The sequence below is a fragment of the Castor canadensis genome, chromosome 12 (assembly GCF_047511655.1).
Source record: "Castor canadensis chromosome 12, mCasCan1.hap1v2, whole genome shotgun sequence".
Taxonomy (NCBI): Eukaryota; Metazoa; Chordata; class Mammalia; order Rodentia; family Castoridae; genus Castor; species Castor canadensis.
Window position 1 is genome coordinate 109,702,835 of NC_133397.1, and position 13,609 is coordinate 109,716,443.

Sequence of the window (13,609 nt, forward strand, 5' to 3'; positions counted from 1 at the left end):
GTGGGTAAGGAGGTAGAAGATAAATGGAGGGATCTAACTGACCATTACAGGTTTTAAACCATCTCCTGTTTTTAGTTCCCCGTTTTGTACCATACCTTTGATGATACTTAGCTTTTCCATGGGTCAGTGGTGTGGACTGGCTTTTTAAATGTCCTCTATACAAGTACCCAAAGTTCAAGTGTTCAAAGTTCACAGTCTGCTAATTCCTCTATATACCTTGCAGTTTTCAAGAATTTTTGATAGCCTGTATCTGTAGTTTTTACTTCTGTTCTCTTTGACATTCTGGGATTTGTAGCCTTTCTGTTTTACTTTCACTTGAGTGGGATTTTGATAAGGAATGGAAATAAATCATGCTTAGTCAATCATGTTTAAATAGCAGTCCTTTTTACCTTTTCTGGATTCTTCCTGTTGCTAGTAAACATAATCATATAAAAATCTTAAAGGAAAAATACTGTTCTTGGATAAGAAAAACCAGTATCACAATCATAGTTTCCTGAAGTTGTAAATTGAGCACAATCCCAATAAAGTATAAATATACTTTTCTGGGACAACCAAGTTGATTTTGAAATTTATATGAAAAAATAAATAGGCAAGGATAGCCAGAAAAGCAAAGCAAAGCTGGAGGAGTACCCTACCAGATATCTTACATTCTGATGACTGAAGTTTGTGTATACTAGTTTATGAACATACTCAGTGAGACAGAAATCTAAGTCAGATTCCAATATAGGTATTTGATATGTATTTCTCTCTCTCTCTCTCTCTCTCTCTCTCTCTCTCAGTTTTCTTCCCCTTTCAGGTTTTCAAAGTGAAACTTTCCAAGACCCACTCTCTTTGAACTCTATGTATTTTCTCTAGTCAGTTCGTTACTTCCAATGACTAGGATTTATAGCCTCACTCTAGATTCTTCCAGTTCTAGACCCAGCTACTTTTTTGATCTATCTATTTATGTGGTCTTTGAAAGGTACTTAGAGAATTCCTAGTTCTTATTGCTGTTGTAGCAAATTACCAAAAGCATCCTGGTTTAAAGCAACACAAATTGAGCTCTGAGAGAGAATCCCTTCTTCTGGCTCTTCAATCTTTGCTTTCTTCTCCTTTCTAGTAAAATCTTCTACTTTTTTTTTTTTTTGTCTGTATGTGATATTAGGATTTGAACTCATGGCCTCATGTTTGCTGGGCAGGCACACTACCCATTGAGCCACTCTGCCAGCCCTACCTCACTCATATGACACAAGTGATTACCTTTAGGGCCTACCTGGAAAGTGCAGGAAAATCTCCTGATCTCAAGATCCTTATTTAGTCACATTTATGAAGTTGCTTTTTGCCATAAGGTAATGTTCACATCTTTCAGGGATTAGAACCTAGATATCTTTGGGAGCCAGTTCCACCCTATTCTGTGCTTTGAAATCCTAGTGTCCAAAATAGAAGATACCATCTCCCTACCCAAACCCAGTCCTCTTCCCAAAGAGAGCAGTTTCTGTATCTGGTTGCAAAGGGCACAACCTGGTAATTGATACTCTTTTCTCTTTTCTGTCATGTCTTGTCTTTCTTTAAGTCCTGATAATTTATCTCCTGGATACTTCCTAAATGTCTCCTTTCCCTCTCCCTTTTTTAAAATCAGCCCACTGACATTAGATTAGCTTGTTACTTCTTATTTGGAATATTATAGAACCCTCCTAACTGGTCTCTTTTCTTTCCCCTCAAGTAAAAGCCAAAATAATGGCTCAGCATCGTGGTGTGTGCCTATAGCCCAGCTACTTGGGAGGCTGAGGGAGGAACATCACTTGGGCCCTGGATGGGCTACCCTGGGCAACATAGTAAGACTGTTATCTCTAAAACACAAACAACTTTTCTTATCCTCCTTCAGACCTTTTAGTGTCTTTCTAGAGGTGTTTTTATTTGTTTGGGCCTATGCTACCACTTGAATCATACCCTCAGCCCTTTTTACTTCAGTTTTTTTTTTTTTGTGGTGATACTGGGGTTTGAATTCAGGGCTTTGTGTTTGCTAGGAAGCTGCTCTACCACTTGAGCCATACGTTGAGCCCTTTTTACTTTTTGCCCAAGCTGGCCTGGAAATGATCTTCCTATTTTAGTCTTCCTGACTTTGCTGGGGTAACAGGCATGTGCTACCATGCCCAGCTTTTTTTCGGTTGAGATGGAATCTGGCAAACTTTATTGCCCAGACTGATCTTGAACCACCATCTTCCCAGTCTTAGCCTCCTAAGCAGCATGATTACAGATGTGAGTCACTGTCCCACCTGAAGGTCTGGTGTTTTTGCCCAGGTTAAGCCTCTTCTTATCTCTCCTGAGTAGCTGGGATGGCAGGTGCATGCCACCATGCCTAGCTTGGTTGTTGAGATGGGGTCACACCAACTTCTTACAATCGAATGGCGATCTTCCCCATAGGATTATAGGTATGAGCTATGGTGTGCAGTTAGAATTCTTAATGTAGTCTTCAAGGCTCTTCATAATCCATCCACAGCTCATTCTCAGTGACTTTTTCTGTTTTGTTTTCTTTGTTTACTACCATCACTTCCTTTAGACATTGGAAAGAGCCATGCTTAATAAATTTCATTTCTCTCTACACTCGTTCTTCAGAGTTTAGCTTAATGTTACTTTGAGGAGGATTTTATACCTTGGATCAGATTATTTTAGTGTCATATGCCATCCATTCTGAAGACATCACAGTTTATGATTAAATTTAGATTAGTGTCTGCCTATCCTAACTAGACTGTGAGCTTCAAAGGGCCAGGAACAAGTCTGGTTTGCTGTTCTCTGTGTTGAGGACAGCCCCTGCTATAGAATGTATAGTAAATTTGTATCAAGTAAATGATTCTAGTTTTTCTGTAACTCTTGTTCATTGCTTAATTTTATGTACATCTGTTCTTCTTTGGTAAGACTCATAGTCTGTTTTCTGTTGTTGTGACAAAATAGCTGAAACTAGGTACTTTATAAGGAAAACAGGAGGCACTTGCTTAGTGCGTGCCAGGCTCTGGATTAGATCCCCAGCACTGGGGTGGGGTGGGGTGGGAGTGAGGTCAGGTTTATTTAGCTCACGGTTGTGGAGGTTCAAGAGCATGACATTGGTGTCTGTGCAAATCCAGTGCAGGCTCCGTGGCAGATGGTATCACAATGGTGGAAGTGGCAAGTGACCCTGCAGAAGAGGGATTCAGAGGAGGTGCCAGGTTTCCTTGTAACACCCGTCCTTTCAGGAACTTTCCCAGTCCTGTGAGAACTGTGGTGATCTCTTCTGACCTAATTACCTTCCACTGGACTCCACCATGTCTCAGTATCATACTAGGACCAGGCTTTCATTGAACACAGGAACCTTTAGGGTTAGCTCATGCAGGTTTCAAGTGTTTGAAGACTGTTGTGTCTCCCATCTCCCTTTAATCTTTTTCAAGTCAAATATCTTTGTAATACTTTTCTTGCACTCTTCCTCTGGTTTGTATGGTTTGCAAATTCCTTATCACCTCATTTATTCTCTTTTGGGTGTACTGATAGATTCTTTTTAGCCCAGATCAGTAGATTAATAGTCCTCTGTCACCTGTGCAATTCAGAGGGTTTTCTCCCTTGGAACAAAGTATGTAAGATGTAGTCAACACTGTCATAACAAAGATACCCTAATGGGCTGGCGGCATATGGGAAGCTCTGAGTTCAAACACCAGTACCTACCAAAAATCCCCCAAACAATACAAAAATCAAAGAGACCACATATACAGTGGCTAGGGGGAAAAAAGGGAAGTTTCTTTCTTGTGTAACAGCCCAGAGTTAAGCAGCTATGTTCCATGATGTCATCCAGGATCCTAGTTTCCTTCTGTATTTAAGTTTGGCCATTCCTTCTGATGTTGTGTATATGGTTGAGCCTCTCATTCTCCATCACTCTGAATTCCTCCAGCAAGAGAAAGAGGAGGTGGAAGATAACCATGTCCTTGTAAAGGCATGTTCTGGAAATTCCATATTTAACTTAGGGTACCATCCTGTTGGTCAGAACTTAGTCACAGGCTGCTTAGCTGACAGGGAGCCTAGCACATTGGCCATATGCCCAGGAAGTTCTGCCGCTAAAATGAGGAAGGATAGGCTACTGAGGAATAATTAGTAGTTTTCTTGTTTGGCATCAGATTCACACAGTTAGTACATGTTGAGTTTATGGTCACAATGCTATTCATAGTCTAACTTGTTAATTATTTAAATGCACCACAAACATTTGCATTTAAAATGTTTAATGTAAGTAACAGACTCTCTTGATCATTAGCTCTTCTTTTTTGTTGCTAGAGTTTAATAGTTGCTTTCTTTATTTCTAGCCTCAGTATATATAAATTCAATAAATATTTCAGTAAATATTCATAGAGAGGCGCTTTGTATTATGGATATACTGTAGTGAATAATACAGATTATTCTCTCACAAAGTTACATTTAAACATACTGCTTGATTTCTTTTATGAGTGGTTTACGTTTGGCTGACAAACTTTATACAAAGGACCACTTAGTAAGTATTTTAGGCTTGGAGGACTATACGGCCTCTATCACAGATATTTAATACTTAGTTCCGCCATTGTAGCATGATGAATGGGCATGACTGTGTTCCAGGAAAACGTTGGCAGTCCTGGTTTTGGTTTGTGGGTTGTAGTTTGCCAATCCCTGGTTTCAACAGTCTATGTTTCCTTACATTCATTTGTTAACTTCTTTAACATAGTTCTTTTGTGAAAATAAGTTCTGGGTTAATTAGTGCCTTCCTACTCAGGTTTTTTTTTTCCTTTTAGTCATTTTTTTGCTATGCTGCCCAGACCTTAAGTGTTCCTCTCTCCTAGCTGGGGTGACAGGTACACCCTAATGTGTCCAGCTCTTTCATTTTCTTTACCTAAGTCATCTTGTCTCAAATTTCCATTTTCCATTCTGTACAGTTCTTGGTGCTTTGTTTCTCTTATATTTCCAGCTTATTCACTGTAAAAATTATACATTGTAGATAATCCCAGTGTCTATGTCTCTATCTCTAATCCTTACTTTTTTTTTTTTTGGTGGTACTGGGAATCTAATCCAGGGCCTTATGTATGCTATGACTCAGCAGTCTACCAGTGAGCTCCATTCCCTGTCTCTTCCTTTTTTTGATCTAGTGATAACTCCAAATTCAACTTGTCTATAAACATAAATTTTATGGACTTGATATGTTTGTATTTGAAACTGTGTTTTTGTTTCTTTTCTTTTGGTTTTTTTTTATCACCGTCAAGTACTGATAGAAGTTGTAATGGTAGACGGTAGCATATGAAAATTGAAGGCAGCACAGATTATTTAGAACATGTATTTAGAATATGACAAATGTGGTATTCCTTTGGAATAATAGATCAGAAGAGACTGTGTCAGTCATAAACAGAATTTTGAGCTTAATGGTAAAGGTAATATGGAGCTATTTAAAAGAATTTAGAATAGGAAGGCTAAATGGTAAATGTCTTTCTCTAAAGAGACAGTTTCTAGGCAGTATGTAGGATAGCTCTTGGGTGTTGGATTCCTGAAGCAAGGCTGTACTGGTTGTGGGGTTTTTGCAGTTAGGCGAGAAATGATTATTTCCTGATTAAGGCAGTAGTTTTGCAGGTTTAGAAGGATAGATTTTGTTATTTAAGGAATGAGAAAAAAGGGCTCATAAATTCCTGACTTGGGAACTGAGAAAATGATTATCATTTCCTAGTAAAGTAAATGCAGAAGGGGAAAAACAGGTTGGGAGTAGAAGGAAACCTTGTAGGAAAATGAGCTCAGTTTTGTAGGTATTGCATGTAAGGGTGTCTGTGCTGTCGAGGAGGCAGTAGTTGCATGAAAAGGTCTGACTCTGAGGAACAGTTTTAATTTAGAGAAATAGCTACAGAATGTAGCAGGGCACAAGTGGTAGTTAAATCCGTATTATAATTGAAACCACCCACAGATAATATGTTGAATAAGAAATAGACCAGCTCTGTAACAACTACATTTTGGAGAGTAGGAAGCCTAGAAGGGAGGCTGAAAAATCCAATGACAGAAAAACATTTCTCGAATATGGCTTTGAGGAGGTCAATAGTGATTTGTTTCAGGGGACTGGTGATGGTAGAAGCTTGACTGCAATGACATATATGTGAATAAAAGGTGAGAAGTGAGCAGGTAAAGACAGGAAATAGAGACAGTTATTACAGAACTAGAATTCTGGTGTGGAAAATGTGTGTCAGAGTACTTTTGATGGCAAGTCTCGGGATATTCAATTTAAAATTAAGCTTAAATGATAAAGGGAAGTTTATTGGCTTATTAAGTGGAAGAGTCCAGAGGTAGTGCTGGTGGTTAGAAGGTTTTTGGCTTGGGGTTTGCAGGCAGGGGTGGTGCAAGGACTAGGGCAGAATATAAGAGTGGGGTAGACCTTTCTAACTAGGCTAAATTAGCTATAGCTTTCCGAATAGGCCTTATATATTATAGCTCTCAAAATCTAGTCCTGGTGTTTCATGGCACATTTATTTGGTTGATGGCTGTTCTACTACAAAATACGAATTTAGCATTATTAATTCTTTGTTATTCACATGAATACAGCATTGGCACAAAGGTGTGAACCTGAAGATCCTTACAAGATGAGAAGCTTTTGTGTGCAGGTGAAAATGAACTTAGTCTTGACAAAATTATGAGGTCATAAAAGTGACCTGTTGTGATCATGCTTACCTGCCTCTATTTCTTCTATTGTTCCATCCCTCTTCCTTTTAGGTTACTTTCTCTTTTCAAATAAGAAAAGATGTATTTGTATAATATATTAATTATTCTAGGTGTCTGCATTTTAACGTTGTCTTCAAGTTGGGGACTGTTAGATTTAGTGGAGTTTGAATTAGGTAAACTTAGAGAAATGTGATGTCACAATCTTAATTCTGTCCTACTTTGCATATAAAACATAAAGTAATTTGAATTCCTTCACATTAATAATGCATTAAGAGTTGCATAATTTAAAAGCTTAGAGAGCCAAGTAAGTTGAAAACTGTGACATTGCAGTGTACTTTAGGATTGGTCTTGAATTTCAGAGCTTTAAAGTACTGTAGGTCTTTAGAGCATTCTCCCTATAAAATGCCACTAACCTGCACGGATTGAAAATCTTTTATGGTAAAAAAATATATATAAATGATCTCTTATAATTGGGAACAGTTGGGAGACTATTAGGGAAGACCTATGTTTATTAATACCCTTGAAAGCAGGGTGCTTGCTTTAGGAAGGTTAGAATAATGATTAGAAAGGGGTTTTTCCTTCCCCTTCCTTATCCTTGTGCCTGGTGATGATTCCCTTTTCCATACTGCGTCCTCTGGCTTTTTGTAGCATGGTGAGCATGCTGACCTACTGAAGGTAGTACATACAGATACGTGCGATGTAGCTCAGTGTAGAATGCTTGCCTAGCATATGTGAGGCCCTGGGTTTGACACCCAGCCCTCTGTGTGCGCGTGTTTGTGTGTGTGTGAGAGAGAGAGAGAGAGAGAGAGAGAGAGAAGACATTCCAATGAGAGAGAGAGAGAGAGAAAGAGAGAGAGAGAGAGAGAGAGAGAGAGAGAGAGAGAGAGAGAGAAGACATTCCAGTCAGTGGATACAAATAAACTTGGTGTAAACTGAATGAAGAAAAAACCAGCTTGCCTGAAGTGAAGGGTCTTCTGTGGAAGTAATAGGAGCTTGAATTTGATAATAGTCAGCCTTGTGTATGGTCTGAGGTGAAGACTTTGAAGTTACAGAATGCACAAGGAATATGGAAAATTAATCTGGCTGCAGCCTTTTTTTTTTTTCCTTTTCCCCTGCCTTGCCAATTTCACTGTTTATTTATTCTGTCCCTCCCCACCCCCCCAAAAATAAAGATCATTCTATATAGTGTTTTTCAAAGTTCAACATTGGTCATTCTTAAGAGAAATTTATCTTAATGTCGTCAGTGTTTCTTTGAGAGTTGGAACTGTTGACTAACTTACACACTGAAATCTCTCTTTGTGCCTCATATCACACAGCTATATTTGTCAGTGTGCTTGGGTGACTCCTTGTAACTATTCACTTTGTCCAAGGTACTGACCTCTGAGTTCTTAGTGTGTAGAAGAAGTAGCACTGTTGGAAACAATGCCTATTCTCACTCTTTGATTATAGTCCAGTTCAGTCCTTTTTCCCTCCCTCTTTCATTTTATCTCAGGTCAACAGGACGTACTGCTGTGGCACCTACCGAGCAGGTCCTATGCGGCAGATAAGTCTTGTTGGAGCAGTAGATGAAGAGGTTGGTGATTATTTCCCAGAGTTCCTCGATATGTTAGAAGAATCACCATTTCTGAAAGTGAGTTAATTCAGATTATTTAAGTTCTGATCGTTATTTAAGTGGATACTTGATATTAAAGAGTATTAAGCTAACCTTGCCTATTAAAACTTAATTTTATACAATGTTTTGATTAGAAATGTTCAGAAAAGTATTGGAACAAAGTACTTTATTCTTTAACAGAAATTACTGTGATTATAGCATTTCTTTATATCTTCTTGCAAAAAAAGCTTTTTAGAACTTTTATTCAGATAGGGAAAATTAATCTGTAGATAGCCTAAAATTATTTTAATGTGACTCATTTGTTTGATTTCTAGATGACTTTGCCCTGGGGTACACTTTCCAGCCTCCGACTACAGTGTAGGTCCCAGAGTGATGATGGGCCTATAATGTGGGTAAGGCCAGGAGAACAGATGATCCCTACAGCAGATATGCCAAAGTCACCCTTCAAAAGACGACGGTAAACATTTATTTTTCCCAGATAAGCAAAATCGTTCTTGTATTAGTTGGTTGCTGATAAAAATAGTTGAGACCTGAGTATAGTTTGAAAACCATTTGTCTAGATTATTTGAAGAGCTTCCTGGAGTAAATGTTCTGGTTGTCAGTTCCTTAGTCCTAATAAATACATTTAATTTTTACTTGTTTTTCTGAAAATCTGGGTCCTAACTGCCTGCAGGATAAAAGATCAAGCTCCTTAATATGGTCTATAAGAGTCTTTCATAATCTAGCCCCAACGGTACTTTTCTACTATCTGTTTCTGGTCTCATCCTACTGTAGTAAATTCTGTTTCCAAACCATCATTTTTCATTACTCTTTGCTTTTGCATTGTTCTTTTTTTTCCCCCCCTTGATGGTACTGGGGTTTGAACTCAGCTCGCTAGGTAGGTGCTGTACCACTTGGGCCACTCTGCCAGCCAGTTCATTGTTCTTTTTACTTTAACTTGTACCCCTCCCTCACCTTCCTCTCTGCCTAGCAAACTCTTTAATAAATTTTCAAGATTTACCTTGGATGTCACCTCTTTTGTGAAGCTTTCCATTAGATAATACAGTGGTCTCTTCTCTGTGCTCCTATAACATTCTGTTCATTAATGATCTCTTTGCATATTTTTGTTTCTTACTGTATTTTGAGTCCCTTGAAGATAAGAACTGTTTATTCATCCTTGTCCTCATGACACATAGTAGGTATTCAGTATTTCCTGAATGAAATATGTAGTACAGAGCTGTACTACATAACTGTTGGAACTAATCAAGAGTTAGCATGGTACTAACATTTTTTTGTCTTTCATAATCATAAATATCAATTGCTTACTTTGATACTTTGACAGATCTCATTTAATGAGACTGAAAATGATTTCTATCTGCTTAGTTTGTGGAAGTAGCAGCTCTTAAGTGCTCAAAAGTGAGTTTTAAAGGACTAGTCTAAACATTTAACCTAAACCTTATAGGAGAGTGATACTTGAGCTAAGCATAGAATAAACCTTAGTTCTTAAAACGATATATGAAAACACTTTGTAACAGGTGGTAGTGTGGTAAAACATAACAATCAATGGAACTTTTTGCAGATGGCTAGAACACAGCAGTTTTTGTTATATGTATGATGGATCTAGAAATTCTACCAATTCTTGAGTACTATATGTATTTCTTGTTCTGTATTTCCAAAAAAAAAAAAAAATCATTGTTTGTTTCTGATTATTATAAATGTTACAAGAAAATAGAAAAGAGTAAAAAGAAAGCAAAAATTTCCAGCCATGATCCCACCCAGTTAGGTATATTAACTGTTCAATTTTTAGTCTGTATATACTAACTATAAATTTTCTTTATACAAAAAATGGACTTATGGGCTGGAGGCATGGCCATAAATAGGCATCTGCCTCCTACGTATGAAGCCCTGAGTTCAAATCCCAGTACTGCAAAAAAAAAAAAAGACACATTCTTTACATGATGTGCACCCTAAAACTTGGGTGTTCTTTTACATAGGTTTATGAAGATTATTTCTAAATGACTGTGCAATTGCACTGTTTGGTTGTATCCAAATGTATTTAATTGTTTTTAGTGTAATATAAACAGTATTTTGACAAACATGACAGTGGTGTGCTGGAGCCAATTTGAACCTGCTCATGAGGGCCATAATTGGCACTATCTTCCAATTGAATGATGTCACATTATTCTTAAGAGTATTTACCACAGAAATCAGCAAATTCGGTGCAAATCAGCCACCTTTGTCTCCCCACAGCCAGGTGTAAACATGTATAACATTCCACTGATTGTAGATGGGTGAGAGAATGGATGATGGTTGGTAAATATATATCTTTGTGCATATGTATGCTTGTTTTCTTAGTAGAAATTCCTAAAGGCTCAAAGTAAACACATTTCTAATGGATCTCCAGAAATACACCAATTTATATTCCCACTCATATACTAAAACATCTTCTACTAACATTCTTTTTACCTTTATTGATCTGATTGGACAAAAATGTATCATTTTAATTTGCTTTTCTTTGTTATTTCTTTTTTGGTGATTCCCTTTTAATTTCCTTAAGCTACGTTTCTATCGGGTGTTTTTTTTTTTTTTTTAAAATTCTATGCATATCATGGCTATTTAGCCTTTGCTTTTTATACTGTAAGTTTTTCTTTTAGCGTTAGTTTTTATTGTAGTCAGAAGTTTTGGTTTGCATATGTTACCTAGGTATATTTCCCTCTGAGACTGCTCCCTTAGTAACAGACTTAGAAAGGCCTTCTTACAGTATTAAAAAATACTTCCATTTTCTCTTATTAATCCTTTGATTGCAAGTAGTCACATATTTGATGTACCTGGGACTGGTTTCTATATAGAGGAAGAGATTTAACATTTTTTACAAGTAGTTAGGCAGCTGGACCAACATCATTTAATGATTTATTTTTTCTCCAGTTATCTGAGATGCCATTAACTTTTACTTCTCTTGGGAGTAAGTATTCTTCGGTGTGGTATTACAAAGCACTTTTGAGTCAGAGTGAGTGAATCTTCTGTTAATGTACCAATTTATACTAAAAACACATTAGGTACTGAAGATACTGAAACTGGCAGACTCAGTGTGAGTCTGCTGATGAAGATAATCTGTGGATTCAAGAATACTGGAGTTAAAGGAACACATGCAGCAGTATCTTTTTAAAACTTAAATCGTACATAGGGCTTAGAATGAAAAATCCTAAGATCACTGATAATCTTTTTTTTCTTTTTTGGCAGTACTGGGGCTTGAATTCAGGGTCTTGGGCTTGCTAGGCAGGTGCTCTACCACTTAAGCCATATCCCCAGTTGTTTTGCTTTAGTTATCTTTCATATAAGGCTCAAATTTTTGTCAGGGATCAGCCTTGGATCACAGTTCTTCTATTATGATTACCAGTGTAGCTGGGATTATAGTCTTGCACCACCACTGTTGGCTTGTTTGTTGAGATGGGGGGGCTCACTTTTTGCTTTGAGTGACTCATCACTGCAGTCCTGCCAGTCTGCTTCCTGAGTAGTTGGGATTATAGACAGGAGCCATTGCATCTGGCCTTTTAAAAATTTGTTTTTGATTTGTTTGTTTTTGGCGGGACTGGGGTTTGAAGTCAGTGCTTGCTAGGCAGGTGCTCTACCACTTAAGCCACTCCTCCAGCCTTGTTTTTTATTTTTTATTGACACATGATAATTACATTTATGGGGTACAGTGTGATTATTTGATATGTGAATACAATATGTAATGATCAAGTCAGAGTAATTAGCCATTTCCATTTCCTCAAACATGTCTTATTTCTTTGTGTTGAAAACCTTTGAACTCTTCTAGTTATTTTGAAATGTATGATAAAATTTTATAAACTATAGTCCCACCCTCCTGTGCTATAGAACACTGGAACTTATTCAGATCTTACTCTTCTTATCTAACTGTTATCCCCTTTCCCTCTTAATCTTCCTAGCCTCTCTCTTAGTGACCCTATTCTACTCTCTACTGTACGGTAAACTTTTTTGACTTTGACATAAATACCTCAGTTTTTTATATGAAAATTGTTTGGAGCTCTATGTCCCTCTGCTTCAGGCTCATTTCACAGTTATTAATCTAGGATTTCCCAGTTAATGCTTCATTGCTTTAGCTGTGGTTACTGTCTCCCTAGGTTTACTTTCTTTTCTTGCTTGAGGATATTCTCAAGTAGTAAGAAAAGAAAGACATTCTGAGTTAGTATATGTTTGAAAACTTCTTTTTCAGTCATTGCATGTGATTCACAGGTTAGCTTGAGTCCAGAGGATGTGTTTTCTTTTAGGATTTTTAGCACTGATGTGCTGTCTTCTAACGTCGAATATTATTTATGAGAAGTTGAAATGCCAGGGTAATTTTTGTTTTTTTGTAGTTTTACTCTCTGATAGCTTATAGCATCTTCTAGCACTGATAATCTGAAGTTTCATAGTATGTCTTGGTTTGGGTTTTCCATTCTTATTTTTAAACCTTTTTTTGTTGTTTGGTAGGCCCTCTAAATTGAAAGAGTAACACCTCTTTTCTGGGATTTGTGTGTGTGTGGGGGGGCGGGTACTGGGGCTCTGCACTTGCAAAGCCAGTGCTTTACTGATTGAGCCATACTTCTAGTCCATTTTGCTTTGGTTATTTTGGAGATGGGCTAGCCTAGAACTATGAGTCTCCTGATGTCCGCCTCCTAAATAGCTAGGATTATAGGTATGAGCCACTGGTGCACAGTTCTGGGATTTTTTTTTTTTTTTATGCTTAATTGCTTTGATAATTCTCTGTTTTCACTGTTTTTTTGAAACTACTATTTGTTGAATATAGCTGTCCTGATTTAATGTTTTTTCTGTTACTGATCTTTGTGGCTTTTGATGTGGGAACATTTATTTGACTTTTGTCTTCCAACTTTTTTTTTTTTTTTTTTCAAGGGGGGCTTATTTATTTTGACTGCACTACGGTTTGAACTCAGGGCTTCCCGCTTGCTAGGCAGGCACGCTACCACTTGAGCCACACCTCCAGTCCTTACCTTCGCTTTTGAACTTTTAAAAATTTCAACATTTTCATTTTGGCTTTTGTCATCTGGTAATTCTTGGGTGACCCCCCATTATATTTTGGGTTAAAGCGCTGCACTTATTGGGAGTTCTGTGTATACTTCACTGAGACTTGTTAACAGCTGGTGACAAGCATGGAGCAGGCAAGGGAGCAGATATGGCAGTGGACAGTAAATGGCACATCTACATGTCAGAGGGTTATGTTAATTATAATCATATGGCAAATTGAATGTGTTTAGAGTAGAACAGTCAGGGTATTTGACTGAAATCTTATGAGGATGGTTTGAACTATAAACAAAAAAATGTTGACTCATTGTGGTTAATTAG

The 13,609-nt window shown here is 37.5% G+C and overlaps 1 protein-coding gene across 1 annotated transcript in view; it reads left to right on the plus strand.

The window, feature by feature from the left end:
• Positions 1 to 13,609, plus strand: part of Rsbn1 (round spermatid basic protein 1) — a 46,707-nt gene that overhangs the window by 25,014 nt on the left and 8,084 nt on the right. The window contains exons 3-4 of the mRNA XM_020166347.2: positions 8,150 to 8,287; positions 8,584 to 8,726. Coding sequence (XP_020021936.1) covers positions 8,150 to 8,287; positions 8,584 to 8,726 — 281 coding nt within the window. The remainder of the gene's footprint in view (positions 1 to 8,149; positions 8,288 to 8,583; positions 8,727 to 13,609) is intronic.